The sequence below is a fragment of the Onychomys torridus genome, chromosome 15 (assembly GCF_903995425.1).
Source record: "Onychomys torridus chromosome 15, mOncTor1.1, whole genome shotgun sequence".
Classification (NCBI taxonomy): Eukaryota; Metazoa; Chordata; class Mammalia; order Rodentia; family Cricetidae; genus Onychomys; species Onychomys torridus.
In genome coordinates, this window is record NC_050457.1 from 31771108 (window position 1) to 31791158 (window position 20051).

Genomic DNA, 20051 nt, shown 5'->3' on the forward strand with positions numbered 1-20051 from the left:
TTGCAAGTCAAAAAACAAATTCCACCCTGATTTACTTAATTAATAAATACTCTTTTCAGTTTGGGTGTCATCAGTTTGTAAATCATGGATATTGTCTGCCTAAAAAATCATTACAACGTTAAAAATGTAGTACTGAGCTGCCAAATAGAGGGCAAAGTGTAGTGGTAATTGTATGTTTTTATCTTATTTATGTAAATATGTGTAAGTACACATTTCCAGTATGTTTAATCATAAACTATATACAAATATTTTTACATATTAAGCTTAATAAAGCTTAATTTCTTATTTTTTAGATAACAAATAGAAATAGAATTTTTAAAATTTTCCCTTCACCTGATCCTTAATGGAACTTTAATGGTTAGTGATATAATCTCTCTGTGGTTTGAAGTCTGGAGAATATGCCTTAAAGTACAGAGCAAATTCCTGCAGAGCAAGTTCATAATATAGAGACAAGTTTGGCACAATGAAAGAAGATAAAAATTCAGAGTGGGAATTGGTGATGTCTGTCGAAGTATTGACACTATCTGTCATATTGTGTGATGACGTAGGGAACCAAGACTGGTCATTGGTGTTATTCTTCATATTGTGTGATGACGTAGGGAACCGAGACTGGTCATTGGTGTTATTCTTCATATTGTGTAATGACGTAGGGAACCGAGACTGGTCATTGGCTCTGCCCTTCGTATTGTGTGATGACGTAGGGAACTGAGACTGTTCTTTCATTTCATTTAAGCCAGCCACAGTGCTGTTAGCTTCCCCTTGTGTCCCTGCTGGGCTCGTGTCTGTTTAATTACGCTAATATCCTAACTGTTCCTAGCTTCTCCCAGTGGACATCTTTCCCTGATTCCTCCAGGTTTTCGTATTGTTCCAGCTGAACGACGCCTTCACCTGTTGTATAAGCCGTGCGTTCAGCTCTCCAGCTTTGCCACTTTCCCATGTCCCCGCCTAGTGTGTTAAACTCCTTAACGTTTAGACCTGCCCACTCCCTTGCTCTTCTGTTCTGCTGCCCACACTGCGGCCCTCTCTTTAGAATATCCCTCCTGCTGCTTCTCACCTTCCAAGGTTCATCTCAGGCTCAGCTGTCCTTGATTCTTCTACCCTATCTTAGGAGCTCCCAGAATACCCAGGGCTTATTTGTCTTGCAGTGCACTGTGACCATCTCTTCATACAGTGAAAGAAAACTATCAGAACAAAGTGTTTCAGTGGCTCGGTTAGCGGAGTTCAGAAGCAGTATTTGAGTCTGAGGTTACTGATCAAGATTCATTGGTCAAATCACTCAGCCTTTCCACGTGTTCACTCCTTTCCGCCCTCTGCTCTGTGGTGTTTCCTAAGTCTTACAGGATTGATACAGGTGTCCCTTTTGCGTGAATAAGCACGCGACAGTCGCTTATTCTCGGCACTCGATCAGTTATGAGCTTTCGAACTCCTGCTGTCCACTACAAAAAGAAGCTCCTCTGACCAAGATGGAGAGCAGCACTGAACTATGGGTATAAACACTAATATTTAGAAGGCTATGTGATACTATGTCCGTTTAGTAATAGTAGATCCCCTCTCGGTGATATGATTCCCACAGCCACAGGCTTTTGATTGGGTTTGCAGTAACAGTGGCCTCAAATCCACTCAGAAAATGGTTGATTACCCAAGGATCTTTCATGCTGCTCTACTCCAGTGGGCACATTTGCTGTGGCAGGTTGGTGTTACTGCATTCAGCGTTCATCACTGGGTAATACCGTTGGTAACTCTTCTCTCCCAGAAGCCTGCATAGCACCTTCCAACACTGTGAAAGCTCACTAGCATGGACGAAGGTTTTGGATCAGTTCTAACTTGCTTTCTCTATACATAGTACACTGCATCCAAAATGAATAGCATCTTCAGCTATAGGATCGTACCATTATGATGGGCAACCAAAAGCAGTGGCTACACTGTATCCTTTGTTGCTTTAAGGGCCTCTGAGGTCTGGATGACCACTAACTTGTAGGAGAGTATCCCATGTCTGGCACTGAGATTTTTACCTAACTGTGTCTTGTGGGTGGCAGCGTCCACCCATGCATAGTACCTGTGTTGAAAGACCTTTAGTAGTAGGTCTCCATAAGGATATTTCAGATAGCCTTAGTTTTCTTTTTTCTTTTTCTTTTCTTTTCTTTTTTGTGGTTTTTGGAGACAGGGTTTCTCCGTGTAGTTTTGGTGCCTGTCCTGGATCTCACTCTGTAGACCAGGCTGGCCTCGAACTCACAGAGATCCACCTGGCTCTGCCTCCCGAGTGCTGAGATTAAAGGTGTGTACCACAGCTACCCAGCTAGCCTTAGTTTTCATCAACCCAGCTCACTCCTCCTCCTGTTCCTTTCCCTGTTCTCATGTGAACCACCAGTAATCTTTCCTATGTGTGTGTTCTGCTCTTCCCTCACCCCTAAGCCCTCTTCCCTCACTCCTGCCCCTCCCTGATTATGTCCCATTCTAGCTTCTAGAGCCACACCTCACCGTGGTCAAATGGTACAGACTGGCTCGTCAGGTGGAAGTGGAAGACTGTTCTTCCTAAGTAATTCTTCTCAATGAATAAGTCTGGACATAACGGCTGGCTACCTTCACTTCCCAAGTGCACGATGTCCTTTGTGTTTTTACAACGGCACTATGGGAAATGGTGGTGGTTCCATTTAGCAGACTAGAGGACCGGTACTTAGAGGTTAGATCTGAGGACCCTCTAACAAATAGATTTCAAGTCCAGTGTCCCATGTACTTCACCGCTGCTGCCACAGGGTGGCTAGAGGCACAAGCTTATCTCCATTTTCAGTTGTTTGCCATTGTGCTATATTGAGTCCTCTGGGCATATTACTCTCTGCTGCTTAATTGTTTCCTTAAGAGAAATTCCCAGGAGCAATTACTAGATCAAGAAGTAAGGATATCGTTATTGTTCAGTGAGTTAGTTTTGATAGAAGTGAAGATTGGACCATTCACCTGCACACTTACAGTGATTGTGATAACCAGTGTGTTGGTTTTATCACAACACATTCTTATGAAAAGTTCAGCCCACCCAAAAGAGATACCTTGCTTATTTTTTTTTTTTGTACTAAACCATTTGTCCTGTTTGAAGGAATAGCCAAATTATGACGCCAATAACATGTTCTCCTTACTTTTTACCAACATGAAGGTTTCTTAAAATTTTAGCCAAACCAGAAGCTGGGAATTTAGTAAGGTTAGAGGTCTCACCTGGCATCCATGAGGCCCTGAGTTTTGTCTTCAGGTACCAAAAGGAGAGGTGGGAGGGAGGGGGGAGATTTTTGAAAGTTTGACAGTCGGGAATAATTCTTCAAGTTTGACTTAGTTATATCATCCCTCCCTTGTGGGTTTATTCACAATTTCTATTTCCTCAAATATAAAACATACGTTTGTATCATTGGTCCTTGTTTTTATTGAGATATTAGTTTCTTTAAATTTAAAGGCCCTTTCTATATAATGTCATAATAAGGGAAAGAAGTATTTTTTTCAGTCTTTGTTGCTTTTTTAACTGAGACTTAAAAATGAGTAACATTATGATTTTAATTCTGCAGGTGAACTATGGCAAAGTTTGTAATGACAGTAGGAAAGGACTGAAATTCACCGTCTCCTGTGGCTGCAGCTCAGAATTTGTTTTTGTTCCATATGGGAGCACCATTGCTGTTTATGCAGTTTACTCAGGAGAGCAGCTAACTCTGCTTAAGGGCCATTATAAAAGTGTCGACTGCTGTGTGTTCCAGCCTCACTTCCAGGTAAGAATGATACTGATGGGAAATGAAAATGAGTAGATGGCTGGCGTGCCAGACTAGTAGTGTATGAAACAGAACGTTGTGGTCTATTTTCAAGTGTTATATGCTTTTAATCGTTCTGGAGTATGATACCAACAATTCACCTTTGAAGTAGTATTTCTTCAATAGAGATTAATGGAGCGTGATTCTTAGATAGCATAGGAAGTGTGTATGAATCAGTACAATACTGTGCAGTTGAGTGGAATATGTTGTCTTTCCCTTTGAATATGAGCTCCACTTAACCATTCGAAATGTAATCAAATAGTTTTTCATGAATAATCCTTGTGTGTGTGTATGTGTGTGTGTGTGTGTGTGTATCCTTTAGTATATAATATATATACATACATATATATATATATAACCTATATATGTTTAATTCCAAAATATAGTATATCTTGGTTTATGTGTGACTATATTAAAATCTGAAATTAATTACTTCATTTCTTTATTTTCTACCAGAGGCTGATACAAGTATGCCTTTGCAATGGCTAGATTCTGAAATGGCTAGTAAAGTATACCTTTGAATTAATGCAACTCACATAATTTCTCACATCTACTTATTTGTGTGTGGGAGAGCACATAAGGGCATGTATGTGGAAGTCAGAGGATAACTTACAGGAATTGATTCTCTCCCTCCATCCTGTGGGTCCTGAGATCAGACTTGGGTCATCAGGCTTAGCAGGAAGTGTCTTTGCTCACTGAGCCACCCCAAGAGCCCACAAAATTACTTCAGTGCTTACATTAGTTACTTTTCCTGTTAATGTGACCAGAATCCATAACCAGAAGCAGCTGCATGAGGGAACAGTTTATTTGGGCTTTCAGTTAGAAAGTACACAGTTTGTGATGGCAGGGAAGTCAGGTAGCAGGGACGTAATGCAGGTGGTCTCTGCATCAGCAGGCAGGAGGCAGAGCAGGTGGATGCTGACGCTGGCTTGCTTTCTCCTTTTACTCCGTCTGGGACCCCAGCCTCCAGGATGATAGCACCCACATTCATGGTGGGGCTTCCCTCAGCAAACAAACCTTTCTGGAAACATCTGCGTAGAAACAACTAGAAGTGTTTCAGTGTGATTCCAAAGCCAGTCAAGTTTGCAAGGAAGATCGCCATAACACATAACAATTTTGTTTAACGTCCTTACTTTTCTCTAGTCAAAGAAATTTTTTATTTCTGTTGTATCAAAGAAAACAGTCCCTCTGAGGCACAACCAAAATTTTAAACAAGATATTCTGACTGCAAAGTATGATGTTCTAGACAGGAGCTTATTAGCAAAGAGGCCTAGGAGTTGGCTAAAACTGTACCAAGAAGGGTCTGGAGAGATGATTCAGCAGTGAAAAATTTGCTACTGTCACAGAGGACCTGGGTTCCTAGCACTCACTCACATGGCATCTCATAACCATCTATAACTCTGGTTTCAGGGAATCTGATACCCTCTTCTGGCATCCTCTGTTACCAAACACATGCATGATACACATGCATTCATACAAGCAAAACACATATATAAACAATACCAAGTAAGCTGGGTGTGGTGACACAGACACCTGTAATCCCACATCATTCTGGATTATTGTCAGGAGTTCAAAGTTGGCCTGGGCTACCTAGCAAGTTTCAAACTAAAAACAAAAAAATATTCTGAGACAGAGATTGCCCTCAGCCAGACCTCTGGGATGGGCTGTCACCTGGGAAATGCTCTGCCTGTGTTGGTTTGTTTTGTTCTACTTTGTGTTTTGAAACAAGATCTCATGTAGACCAGGCTGGCCCCAAACTTGCTATAAGGACAAGAATAATCTCAAACTCCTAATCCTCCTGCCTCCATTTCCCAATGCTTGGATTCCAGTCATGTGCCACACTCTCAGCCAAATACCATGTCTTTATCTGCTTCAGACTCAGAAAGATTTAGTCGCTGAACACATTGGAAAACACTGAATACTTTACTGAATGATGAGACGTTTTCATTTTGTTGGGGAAGGGAGTGAGCATTGTTCAGTGAGAGCAAACAGCATGTCCATAAAGACATTGACATACCCTGCATCAGCCCACGAGTCCAAATGGGCATGGAGTGAATGTCTCAGCAGACAGGGTGCGGTCTTGGAGCTTTTGAAGAACAGCCAGGTAGACAGCTGTAAGCAGATGGAAGTTTTGGCTTGTTTTCCCAGAAACTCGTGTTTTCTTCATTGAAGTCAGTGTTGTGGATGCCTCGGTTTGGGTAGAGAAAAGCGGTTACACTTTCGCTCTCTCTAACGCTTCAGTCTCGAGTGTTCACAAAGCCAGTAAGGCGCTGACTTCCTGTAAGACTTCCTCATGCTTGTAAGCTCCGACATGTCCTGGCGCCATTTAAATGTAAAGTACAGCTTCACATTACATTGGCTATTCCTGGAGATGTCAGTAGGACAGTGGAGTGGATACTCTCATCTGTAGAAGATACAAATTGTTACGATATTTTTGGAGAATGAAATCTCAGGATATAGCCGAAAGATTTGTAGCATCTCTAAGAAGTTATGCCCGTGATCTACACAGAATTTAAAGACATCGCATTTAAAAAAAAAACTGAAGAGCATCATCATATTTTGTTTAATGAATAGAAATTAAATTAATGGAATTAATCTAACTTAATTAACCTACTTAGTCTGATCATTTCAAAATGGATACAGCCTGTTTCCTCATGATACCAGCTTCAAATTGATCAGCAGTCACGTTGCTTTCCCTATCACAGGAACTGTACAGCGGCAGCAGAGACTGCAATATTCTTGCTTGGGTCCCATCTTCATATGAACCGGTTCCTGACGACGACGATGAAGTAAGTGGTACTTTTACCTACTGTGCAGTGATTTCTAATTATAAGGATTAGTGTTGTATTTATGTGGGAGAGACTGGTAAAGCAGTTCTTGCTGTTTTCTGGTTGTACAGGTAATTTGTTACCACACATCTATAAAAATTTAGAAAAATAATAAAAGAAGAACATAATTTCTCAATTTTAATTAGAAAAGACTTTTTATTTACTCTTTTCCCCTGGTATTTTTTTTTTTAAGCAATAATTAACTCATAGTCATTTAACTTAGAGTCTTCTCTCCTTGACATGATACAGTAACTCCCATTCATATCATTAATAAGTATCTGGCAACTTTTTTCACAGGGAGAGGGGTTGAAACAGTTTCTCTCTCTAGCCCCGGCTGTCCTGGAACTCTGTAGACCAGGCTGACCTTGAACTCACAGAGATCCACCTGCCTCTGCCTCCCAAGTGCTGGGATTAAAGGTATGCACCACCACTGCCGGGCTACTATTTAGAAGTATTTTTAATGAAATGATATTCTGTCATTTGTTTGTCATAGTTTAAATATTAAATTGTTTCTGATGATTGTTTTAAACAGCATCAATATAAATATATATTCAAAAGTTGTTCGTATTTCTAATTAGTTTTAGGATAGACTCCTAGAATCTGAGTTACCTCTTTTGTTTGTTTGCTGCTCACTGTGTGGCTTAAAGCCACCAGGACACAAGTGACCAATTCAGTTCGTCTTCTCTTTGGCTATTATGAAGACTTTGGGCTTCACAGTGAGGGCTGCTTGGGGGCCTTTCCTTCCCCAGAACTCCATACCACACTGGTGACAGGAGCAGCGTTATCCCATGTCTGTTTACTAACAAGACCCACAGTTTGCCAAGGTTGGCAGGCGGACATAAGCTCTTATTCTGTGTTAAGACCAAAGGCACGTGATGTCATTTGTCCAAGTTGATCCTGTGGTGACACATGCATCCATCATTACCTTGGCCTTCTGGGTGCTTGTGATGCCTACTTATTGGCTATGGCCCTGGCTCACATCGCCACAGAGTTTCTGGATCTTTCTCAGTCTGGATGGCATGACACCTGTGGAAAGGAAAGAGATGGAGTTAACTTTTGAGTTATTTTATATGACGTCTTAAAATATGTCTGTTCACAATGTCAGATCTGGGCAGTTCACACTTAGATCAGCAACCTTACAGTGCCTGTCTCAGGGTAATATGACAATGTGAATAAAAAGCCTCAGGTAAAGGTGTTAAACAGATGAGGAGGCAAGAGCCCTGCCCTGAAGTTGTAGCTTCTCTTATTTTAACTTTACAAAAAGTAGTAGTATAATAAAGTAGTATTTTTAAATTGAGCCCTAGTATGATAATATCTTAGGAACTTTCTCCTGGTGAGCAGTAGAAGAATTTATTTACACATACATAAACTAACAGGCACTGAGTGATAGGACAGACTTAAGTTTGGTCTTTAAACATGAATTCTGCTATGTAACTAAACAGGTCTAAGGTGTCATCTCTTTCAGGGATTATTCTGGAAAGCAGTGTTAAACATCCCAATTTACCCTAACTTCAAGGCTATAAAAATGTGTATGAAATAATTTTTTTATATTTTTTTGAGTTGGGGGACTCCTCTTAAGGTCATTTAAAGGTACTCAAGCAGAGATGGAAGATAATCACTAGTAAAGCGAGTTTGACATTCTGAAAATATGTCATCTATTTCGTTCCTTTGTAAAAAGAGGGCATGTCAGAAGATACCAGAAACAAAACTGTACATGGATTACAGTTGGAAGTATCCAGCAGTGTGAGGGTCCAGCTCCCACTTTTTGAAGTGTTCTTAGGTGGAGGACAGAGGAATGAAGAAATATCAGAAAGAGAGACCTAGACAACAAGAAGGAAAACAGAAACACAGTATAACTTCGGGAGGACCTGGGTCAATACCCAACAGCCTCATCCTTTATTGAAAAGGGCTTTTTACAACATGCTAAGAAGAGGAGCAAAAGGCCTCCCCCTTGCTAGATCAAAGCACACCACACAGTCAAGTGTAGACCTTCCCAAACACCTGGTAAACATGCCCGTGGCCAAATCATCTCCTTATGCAGCCCTGCTGGGTAAAGCAAGCCCAGATTCTCTGACCTGAGTAAGTTCTCACTAGGAAACCTCTGTGGGTCTCCACACAGCAGCTATTGGCTGAATATGTTTTATAATAGCTGAATTTGCTATTGTTACAGCCAATGTAAAGCCTGGGTGTTACTTTCTTTGGGCCCTAAACCACATGAAAGAGAGAAAAGGCACATTCATAAATATTTAGGCAATTGGCCAAAACCAAATGAATATTTCCAGTTTTCATCACATGTCTAGTTTAGTTTGTTATGGCTTGATTAGTTTTAGCATACAGCCTCTTTGGTTGACTGGACTATGAATAGTTTGATTTAGACATTTATTTTGCATTTTTATTTAATTATTGTCTTTTTAGGAATCACTATATCATGTTGGGAAGTATAACAATCATTTGCCAAATGAAAATAATAAAAATAAATGAAAAATAAAGCTACTGTGATTTCCACAGAGGAAAAACTTGAAGCAACTATTAAGTTGCTTTTTATAATTTTTGACTGATGTCATGTATTTTCTTGTTAGGTCGCTGTGGTAATAGTGTGGACATGCCATCTAAAACAACTTTTATATGTGGGATATTAAAAAGTGTGGGCACAGACTTATAATCCCATTACTTGAAAGGCTGTGGCAGAACTGTGAGGAAGAGCTGACCTGGACTGTGCAGTGAAGTCCTGTATCTTAAAATGTAAAGAGCTGAGCTGGATATTCAAGTGGTAGACCTAGAAGGCCTTATCTTTCCAGATGCACTACTGTGAGCTGGAGAGACAGTTTTTAATTTTTAATAAAAATAATAAAATAAGCCAGGTGTGGTAGTACATACCTTTAGTTCCAGTACTTGGGAGACTGAGAAAGGTGTATCTCTGAGTCCAATGCCATCCTAGTCTACAGTGAGTTCCAGGATAGCCAGGACTACACATATAAACCTTGTCTCAATAAATAAATAGATAGATAGATAGATAGATAGATAGATAAAATATACTGCTCCTATTTTTAACTTTAAGATGTGAATAGCTCATTAATATAAAGTGCTGTATGGTAAGGTTATTTAATTCCATGAAATGTTATCTTAAAAGGTTCATATGAATGTAGGTAGAATGTGACCATGGTGTATACCCGAGCAGAGAAGTCTAAACACTGTTAAAATATGAGAACTGGCTGCATATGTTTCCCCCTGAGCTGCTAAACAGGTAACTTGCCATTTCCCGGGGAGGTGGTGTATGTAGCTCAGCATAAGACAAAGAACATGTGTGCGCACACACTGCAGCTTGGTCAGACCCTGTTCTGCCCTTGTCAACCAGCTCTGCCAGCTGTTACCCCGGGACAACTTGTGGCATTTTCAAATGCACAAATCAGATTGTCAAACCAAAGTTGTTTTTAAGTTTCCTTTCAAACCCAAGCGGAATGCCTGAGGGGTGTTTCCCAAATTTTAAAGGAGTAACTTAATTGGACCTATAGAAATGGAAAGACCTTAGATGACAGGGATAAATGTTGTGGTCTTTAAATTTGTTGTTTAACTGGCAGGCTGTTGTATTATAGCTGAGGAATGTGTCTGTCTGGTTTTACCCAGACTTGCTAATGGCGGTGGTCAACTCAAGCCTGTCTGTAACTGGAACTTTTGCCAGAGGTGTACGGGGAAGATACACTGCGGTTTTAGTCTTACTTCTTTTCAGAGTCCTAGTCCCAGCTGAGTGTGGTGACCCACTCCTGCCATCTGAGCACTAAGGGGACAAAGACAGCCACAAAGCAAGAGGATTCAGTCTCAAAACCAAACAGAACCTTTGCGGTTAGCACAGTAAACGGCTGTTTCTACTTTGTACTTGTGTAGATGTAGCATTTGCTGACATGGAAAGCTCTGAGGCTTTCCAGTAACACTTGAAACTTTTCAAGATGTGTCCTTGTGATGCTTTGGTTTAATCCTCATTTGGTTCTGGGCTGGATCCCTTCTAAATTCAAGCTTCATCATCCCCATGCACAACTAACTATCTGCCAGTAAAACCAGAAACCTGGTCAGGTAGAGGGAGGAGTGTGCATGCATAGACTGGATGTCCACTAGGAGGGGCTGTTGTAGAGAAAACCAAAGTAGAGGACTCTCAAATAGTATGTGTTAAATCTACCTGCAACACTGTTACTGCAGCTCTTGACCATAGGGTTGGTGTTTTATTTGTGATTGTTGTAGCAATAAACTACACTCCTAATATTATAATGCATTCCAAATATCTGTTTACCACTGTAAATAGTAAATGTATATGCAAATATGTCAAAATCTTGGGGGTGTTTTGTTTCTATCCTTACCAAAGTAAAATAATTCATAATGAAATATAAATTGGTTTTTCCTTTGAATCGTCAAATGAAATTAAAATGATTAGTAGATTACACATTGGGCTTCCATAGTGGAATTAGAAGACATGAACTTTGTGTAGCTTTTATTCCCCAAGGACATTTTTGGTAGATACCTAAGGCAGAGTTAAAAGTCTAAAGACAGGAGAGAAGTGTCACCTCTGAGATGAAACCCTTCCTGAGCAGTGTAGCTTATTGGTTGTTAAACTGTCAAGCTCCCCAGTGGAGAGGTTACGGACATGCTCCACCACACCCAGCTTCAAATAGCATCCTCAATGGCAGTCAGATGTGCACCCTACTAATCAGGCATCATGAGGTTCCTCAGACATGTGGGCCAAGGAATGAATGAATAGACTTCAAACTTTCATCCCTGCTGCTGGGAGTGAGTGTTTAGAGACTTCAAACTTTCATCCCTACTGCTGGGAGTGAGTGCTTAGCTTAAATTTGGTCATAGCTTTGATTTGGACATTTGGAGACAAGTGTGAGGAAATGTTTGTTGTATGTGTAGTGGTGGTAGCCACTAAGTTTAGTGATGTTCTCTGGTCTGTTTAACAGCTGCAGCATGCCTACATCACTGTATTGTTTTCTAGCTGTTGTAGCTGGTGTGGGGAGACACTGGGAACGCTGGCTTTTCTATTTGAATTGTAAGATTCTTTCATGTTGATCATAAAGTAAACCACATTCTTAGACATGACTTAGGGGTTACCTTCACTGAAAATATTTCTCTACATCACAAAAGGCAGTGTATCTGAGTTAATTTAACAGTATCTTGGAGTTTGTTAGCTATTGAAATCTGGGTCATATCAAATAGCCAGATGCAGAAGCTGAGCATAAGAAACAAACCTGATTCTTAACTCAAGAAAAAATAAGCACAATCTTTCAAGCCTTTGAAGTCATTTCCTAGAGATAAGAAAGAAGCCATTCCGGTTTCCCGTATAAGTGAACAGACTTGATAATTCATTTAATTGGGTCTCTCTAGTTGCTCAACCCTTTTCACCGATGGCTCTAAGGAGGAAGAATATTGTGGTAGTTTCTTGAAGTTTTGAGTAACAATCCAAATAGCTTTCAGAAAAATCTCCCAGGGAAACCTCCATGGTAATTATTGCCCTCGCTACCATTTCTCCTGCAGTTTGTCTACACTTCAGCACTATTGGCTGTTAGAAAACAGAGACATAGCTGTGTAATAACCACAGTAATTTTTATTACAAATTATATTATTCAGCTGGCCTTGATATCACATGCTTATCATCCTAACTCTCAGGAGGATAAAGCAGGGGGCTAACCACAAACTCAAAGCCAGCTGAACCATAGAACTGTATGTGTGGGGCTGGAGAGATGGTTCAGTGGTTAGGAACACTGGCTGCTCTTCCAGAGGATGTGGGTTGGAGTCCTGGCATACACATAAGGGTACACAACCCTCTGTAGCCCCTAAACTGTGATTAGTTTTGGGCCAGCCTAGACTACAAAACAAGAACTATCACAAGGGTGGTGGGGAGCTACATTATTCTAATGGACGAAAATAGTCCTCAGATTTTGGTATTTTTTATTGATGATAGTAAAGTTCATGCAAACAATGCAAGGTTACCAGTATTTGTATACTGGACTGTCCAGTCTGCTGTGGGCATGCATCCATTCTTAACCCCAGCATGTCTGTGTTGTGCCTTCTCCATAGAGTTGAAGAAACACTTGTGAACAGTGTCATAGCATAGATCTGTGCATGCATAGAAATAATGGGACCAGTGTCCTAATGTACACCTGTGCATGCATAGAAATACTGTGACCAGTGTCATAATGTACACCTGTGCATGCATAGAAATACTGTGACCAGTGTCATAGTGTACACTTGTGCATGCATAGAAATACTGTGACCAGTGTCATAGTGTACACCTGTGCATGCATAGAAATACTGTGACCAGTGTCATAGTGTACACCTGTGCATGCATAGAAATACTGTGACCAGTGTCATAGTGTAGATCTGCACATGTGTGTGAGCTGATTACTTTGAGGAAAGCATGTTATTTTAGAAGAGTCAAATTTGTCAGTTTTATATGAATTTAATTATCTTTACATTGCTTTTATTTTTAAATTAGCAGTAATACAGTTTTCAAATATCTAATTGCTGTTAAAATAGCATATTTTGAGCCTATCAGCCTAAAATTATGAAATATAAAAATAGATTCTTCTCCTTTTTTTTTAGGCTAAAACTAAATCTCAGTTGAATCCAGCATTTGAGGATGCCTGGAGCAGCAGTGATGAGGAAGGGTGACTGTCAGCCAGTCTTTGCTCCTTGTCCATGGGACGTCTACATCAGCGGTGTTCCTGGGGACTTCGGCTTGGGGCTGTCCTTTTGGTTATTGTTGGTTTTGAGACAAGGTCTCACTGCACAGCCCTGGCTAGCCTAGAACCAGACTAGGCTCAAAATTTCAGCCATTCTCCTGCCTCTGCTTCCCAAGTGGTGGGATGATAAGTGTGTGTGTGTGTGTGTGTGTGTGTGTGTGTGTGTGTGTGTGTGTGTGTTTTACTTTAGCTCTTCAGTCAGTTTTTGGCCTGTTAATCCTGAATTTGGGATGTTTCCCCCTATATTTTAAAGAGAGAATGTGTATAAAACCCTAAAATAAACTTCTCTGTGGTTTAATTCATCAAAACCCTCCTCCTTGAGCCTATCTGCCATGGTGGTGGGTCAGCTGCTCCAGGCCCAGGACATGAACAGAAGTTATTGTTCTCAGCTGGGCCTTATGTAGGTCTGGTGAGTGTCCAATGTGTCTCAGCTCTGGCCTCCCTTGCTGTGCTACCAACCTTCTCCTTTCCACCTTTCAGGGGGTATTTTAATAAGAATAATTAAGAAAAAACAAGCAAAAGACAGTTGTTGTAAAGGTAACATCATAGCTCTATATTCTCTTTATTCATATTGATGGCTTCATGTAATTACCTATCGTCTAGCTTTATGTCAGACAGTTCACAGCTCCTGTCTCCTCCAGTCTGAGCAGTGTATCACATGGGCAATGCCCTGACCACTTGTTACTTTGAAAGGGCAGCTTGTACTCAGTCCTCATTTTCTTCCTGAGAAACTCAGCAAGATCCCTGCCAGGGTCTAGATTAAACATGAAATGTTCTAATAAAATTTCTGTTGTTCTCTCCTTCTTGTGTCAACCCAATAGTGATTATTCTGAAGCCCCCTCCCCTGCCCACTGTGTGTGTGTGTGTGTGTGTGTGTGTGTGTGTGTGTGTGTGTGCATGTTCATGTTCACTAGGGATTGAACCAGGGCCTCACACATTAGGCAAGAGAACTGCCACCAAGCTACAGGCTCAGCCCCTGTGACATAATCTTACTAATCTTACACTCCATTTCTCCTTGATTCTTATGTGATCTAGAATACTAAATATATATCTGTGGGGTTTTTAAGTATTAGTGCTATGCCTAATATCAGACTTTTCTGACCAAATGTTCTTAGGTGTCCAGGCTAATTTTATGTCAAGTTGGCGCAAGCCAGAGCCATCTGAAAGGAGAGAACCTCAATTTAAAAAACCACCTCCATAAGATGGAGTTGTAGCAGGCCTGTAGGGCATTTTCTTAATTTGTGGTTGATGTGAGATGGCCTAGCCCATTGTGGGTGATGCCATCCCTGGTCTGGTGATCCTGGGTTCTATAAGAAAGCAAGTTGAGCAAGCCATTGGGGAAGAGCAAGGAGCAAGCCAGTAAGCAGCACCCCTCCACAGCCTCTGCATCTGCTCTTGCCTCCAGGTTCCTGTCCAGTTTAGGTTCCTGTCTTGGTTTCTTTCAAGGTACTATGACACAGGATAGGTAAGCCAAATAAACCCATTCCTCCCCAATTTGTTTTGGTCATGGTGTTCATCACAGCAAAAGGAATCCTGACTAGGACACTGCCTTTGAGTCAATTTTCTGAAAGCCAGACCATTCTGCTCTTTTTCTCTTTAGGAAGTATACTTTGACCTTTAAGAAAGCAATTAAAATTAAACATTTTAAGAAAATTTAAATACAATTGTGTTTGCCATGATGCTGTTGTGGAAACCCCTGTCTTCTCAAACCAGCACCCCCACCTCCCCTGTTCTTCATACTTGGACACAGTCATATTGGCCTACTGTGTAGTTCTTTTATATTATAATTCTATGTAGACCTGTGTCAACATATAGGATTTACTTGTTTTTACAAGATGAGATGACATTCTATCTAAAATTTTCAGACTCAGCTTATATAAACCTCTCAGTGTTGTTACAATGGAGTCATTATTTTTCCTAATCTCATAGCATCCCATCTTGCGTTTATACCGATGTTTTTTTCCCAGCCATTTCCCTGACTGGAACACACGTATGGGACACATTGAGATCTGCATCCTCTCTTCCTTAGGCAGTGCATTGGGGTGGAGAGCTTGTAAATTGAACAGCTTTAACTCTTCCACATTTTTTTTTCTTTCTGAGTGTAGGAGGTGTGTGTGTGTGTGTGTGTGTGTGTGTGTGTGTGTGTGTGTGTGCGCGCGCGTGTGTGCTAGTTTCAATTCTGATGCTATGATAAAATGCCCCAAACAGCCAGTTTAGGAGATGACACGTTTATTTCAGTTAACAATCCCAGGTTATAGTCCATCACTTGGGGAAGTCGGGACAGGAACATCCAACAGCTAGCCACGTCACAGTCAAGAGAAATGAGTGCATGAAACCTTCACGGCACACAGCTGATGGTGAAACGGCCTTGATAGAAATGGCTTCTAACTTAAATTCTTTTCATGGGTTTTTGTTTGTTTGTTTGTTTGTTTGTTTTTTGTTGTTGTTGTTTTAAAATTTATCTTACGGGCCTTGGTGTTTTGTCTTCATGTATATATGTGTGAGGGTGTCAGATCTTGGAGTTACAGACAGTTGTAAGCTGCCATGTGAGGGCTGGGAATTGAACCTGGATCCTTTGGAAGAGCATCCAGTGCTCTTAACTGCTGAGCCACCTCTCCAGCCCCTTCATGCAGTCTTTGTAAGAAGAGAATGACATTAAGACTCACAGGAACATGGTGAGTGACCAGGGATGTGGAAACCAGGTGGGTTGCGAGTCCGAGGCAAGCTTGAGAAACAGTGACTATATTATTTGCTTTTCTTATCTCAGATCGAATGCCTGACAAAGGAGGAAGTGGTGATTCTAGTGGACAGCTTGAGTGTACAGGACGTCATGGTGGGAAGGAGAGATTGTAGCTGCAGCATCAGAAGCAGGAGGCAGACAAGAGGGCAGAGACAGGACAGGAAGCAGGGCCAGCTATAAACAGCGAGATCCTCCCTGAAGGTGAGGAATTCTTTCTCCAATAGACTCCATCTTCCAAAGATTCTGCAACCTCAGAAAAATAGCACCACCAGCTGGGGACTAAATATTTGAACATAGGAGCCCATGGGGGACATTTCACGTTCACTCTCTTAAAAGTCCCCCATTGGTCTCCATAGCAACATGGCCATCTCATAATGCAAAATACATTCAGTTCAGCTTCAAAAGTCCCCATCCTCCTTCAGTTTCAACACTTGAAACCCCAGTATCTCTTCATCCTGTAGTAGACAAGCATTCCCATTCCTAAGTGGAAAGGGCTGCCTTCCTTTGAACCCTCAAGCATCTCTCTTGGCGTTCTGCTTTTCTTAGCTCCTACTACAATGGCCCAGTAAGTCTACTTACAGCATTCAGAACCTTTTTTTTAAAACCACAACTCTAAAATCTTCCACATTTCTATTGCACAGGAGTCCCAAAGTTTGCAAAACATGTGATTAGCTTTGTCTCAGCAACAACCTTATCACGAACCCTAACCCTCAGTGCCAGGTTTTTTTTTTTTTTTTTAGAATTGTTTTTATTAAGTCAGGTGGTGGCGGCACACATCTTTAATCCCCGCACTCGGGAGGCAGAGCCAGGGGGATCTCTATGACTTTGAGGCCAGCCTGGTCCATAGAGTGAGATCCAGGACAGGCACCAAAACTACACAGAGAAACCCTGTCTTGAAAAACCAAAAATAAATAAATAAATTGTTTTTATTATTTTTAATTATGTGACCATGTGCAGGTGAGCGCAGATGCCTGTGGAGTCCAGCAGTGTGAATGCCCCTGGAACTGGGGTTAGAGGTAGTTGTGGGTCACCTAGCGTGGGTGCTGAGAACCAAACTCGGGTTCTCAGAAAACCAGTTCCTACTCCTAACCGCTGAGCCATCTCTCCAGCCCTAAGTTGTCTATAGTGGTTACTTTTCCCATCACAGTGACCCCATACCTGACAAGCAAAAAGGGGGCGGGGTCAGGGAGAGGGATTGACTTAGCTCATTAAAGCAATAAGCCTGTATCAGTCAAACCTTACCAGAAATGGATCGACGGAAGCCTGGCGCACTGGGGATTGCTTTCCAGAGAGTGTCACCGGGAAATACAATCAACGAAAGAACAACCACGTTGCCTGGCACTGTGCTCTAAGAGCAGGCCACAGCGGTGCTTGGGGGAAAGAGGAAGAAGTATTAGATTCATGGCCTGTAGTTAACAGTTCAACTGGGGTATGGCTTTTCCTTTTGTGTCGGGTTTTTATGTGCATTTGTGTTTTGCCTGCATGTATGTCTGTGTGAGGGTGCCAGATCCCCTGGAACTGGAATAATAAACAATGGTGAGTTGCCATGTGGGTGCCAGGAACTGAACCCAGGTCCTCTGGAAGAGCAGCTGGTGTTCTTAATTGCTGAGTCATCTCTCCAGCCCTGGGTTTTGTTGTTGTTGTTGTTGTTGTTTTTATATTTGAGACACAGTCTATCTAAGTATCCAGGTTGACCTTGAGCTTGCTGTGTATGTAGCCCAGTGTCTTAATTTAGCTAATTATATTGAACATTTTTGTCATTGTTACTATTTGCTTTCCCTCTCTGCTCTTTCCTTAAACAAATAGATATTGGAAGAGGGGGTGTGGGGGCACTATGCAACATCAAATATGTAAATACACTCTTGGGAACTGTCTTAGTCAGGGTTTCTATTGCTGTGAAGAGATACCATGACCACAGCAACTCCTATAAAGGAAAACATTTAATTGAGGCTTATAGTTGCATAGATTTAGTCCATTTCATTATGGCCGGGAGCATAGTGGCATGCAGGCAGCCATGGTGCTGGAGAAGCAGCTGAGACTTCTACATCTGGATCTGCAGGCAGCAAGAAGAAAGAGCCTCTGAGCTTGGAATAGGCTTTTTGAAACTCCAGAGCCCACCCTTAGTGACACACTTTCTCCAACAAGGCCACACCTCCTAATCCTTCTCAAATAGTGCCACTCCCTGGTGACCGAGTATTCAAATCTATGAACCTATGGGGGCCATTCTCTGCTGTGGGATGTCTCTGTAGACTATGAATATGTATTGCTCTGATTGGTTGATGAATAAAGCTGTATTGGCCTATGGCAAGGCAGCTTAGAGGCAGGCAGGAAATTCAAGCAGACAGAAAGGAGAGGCAGAGAGACACCAGCCTGCTGCCCAAAGAACAACATGCCAGCAGACCAGTAAGCCATGGAACACCTGGCAAAACATAGATTAATAGAAATGGGTTAAGTTATAAGAGCTAGCTAGCAAGAAGCCTGCCTTATGCCATGCAATTGGTAATTAATATAAGCCTCTGTGTGTTTACTTGGGTCTGAGCAGCTAAGCCTCTGTGCTCGGGTCTGAGCAGCTACGGTACCACAAATGAGATTTGTCTGGACCATGCAGGACCAGGTGGGACACAGGACTTCCATTGTGTGTGTGGTGCTGAGATCAAATGCCGGGCTTCTTGCATGCAAGGCAGGCACTTTCCCAACTGAGTTATAATCCAGTCCCTGTAATATAAATATAATAGAACGTATCTTGATAGTTGTGTCAGCAACACAGATATAGGGTGCGTGGTCAGTCCCCGTCCCCAGTGTTTGTTTCTAATCAGATAACTGGCAACTCCAAACAGGAAAAAATAAGGCAGGCTGTTATGATCTCTATCAGTGTGTTAGAATCAACAGGTAAACACGCTGCACCCTTTTGATGCTGATGAAAACTCTCGGGCAGCCTTTGCATGAGTTTATAGATATGGCTCTCCTGGTTCATGCTCCTGAGGCATCCTCATGAAGAAGATGTGACCACCTTAGCTGGATCTGTTATACAGTCATCATGTCAGTTACATCAGTGCATGAGACCAGGTTCCTCAAGCCTGTGCCTTGATGCCTTGTGTGTCAGTGTTTATTATGTAAACTTTGCAGAACTGGCAGGTGGCCCTAGGCCTGGCTGGTGGTTTAGTTTTCATGCTGCTGATAGTCGGTGCTGGCTCAAGGGATTTGCACAATCCACTTCTCTTTGGTTTGTATCATCCTGTGTGCACAGGTTAGCACCAGCTCTAACCTAGGGCCTGTTGATGTCTTGGGCAAACATCAGCAGGAGCAAAGAGCTAGGCCTATGACTCAGGCTTCAGTTCCCCAGTTTCCATCCCTGTCATGTGATGCTCCATCCACACTGCTATGTGCATCTGTAGTTCCTAAATAACTGCACTGTTCAAAGATGTACTTAAAGAACTCCTAATAAATCTCCAGGAATTGAGTTAACCATTTTTATCAATATTATGGTGTTATAATGTTTATAACATTATTTATTATTATAGTGTTATACTGTCTGTATTATATATGCAATATTTATTAGGTTTTTGGTAAGTACTATTGAAAAAAGTACAATAATGAAACTGGATAGATGGCTTAGCATTTGAGAGCATTTGCTACTCTTCAAGAGGGCCTGAGTTCAGTTCCCAGCACACTCAAAAACACCAGTAACAGTAGCTCCTGGGTTCCAGAGCTCTTTCTTGAACACTCATACACATATGGTGTAATACACACACACACACACACACACACACACACACACACACACACACTACACACAAACACCCACACACACACAAATAAAAATAAATACTTAAAAAATAGTAGTGATTACTAGCTGGGCGGTGGTGTCACATGCCTTTAATCCCAGCACTTGGGAGGCAGAGCCAGGCGGATCTCTGTGAGTTCGAGGTCAGTCTGGGCTACAGAGTGAGTTCCAGGAAAAGCGCAAAGC

General features: G+C 41.6%; 1 protein-coding gene and 1 long non-coding RNA gene across 3 annotated transcripts in view; one reads left to right on the plus strand and one right to left on the minus strand.

Moving 5' to 3' along the window:
* Window positions 1-13480, plus strand: part of Ercc8 (ERCC excision repair 8, CSA ubiquitin ligase complex subunit) — a 40197-nt gene extending 26717 nt beyond the window's left edge. For both annotated transcript variants that reach the window (XM_036207042.1, XM_036207043.1), the window contains 3 exons: window positions 3546-3743; window positions 6488-6571; window positions 13202-13480. In XM_036207042.1, the coding sequence (XP_036062935.1) occupies window positions 3546-3743; window positions 6488-6571; window positions 13202-13270 (351 nt within the window). In that variant the 3' untranslated portion in view covers window positions 13271-13480. The remainder of the gene's footprint in view (window positions 1-3545; window positions 3744-6487; window positions 6572-13201) is intronic.
* Window positions 5396-8391, minus strand: LOC118596261. Its single transcript, XR_004946673.1, has 3 exons — window positions 8325-8391; window positions 7536-7636; window positions 5396-6186 (listed from the first exon to the last, which is right to left on the minus strand). It is a non-coding gene; the product is annotated as an uncharacterized LOC118596261 (long non-coding RNA).
* Window positions 13481-20051: the final 6571 nt, after the last annotated feature.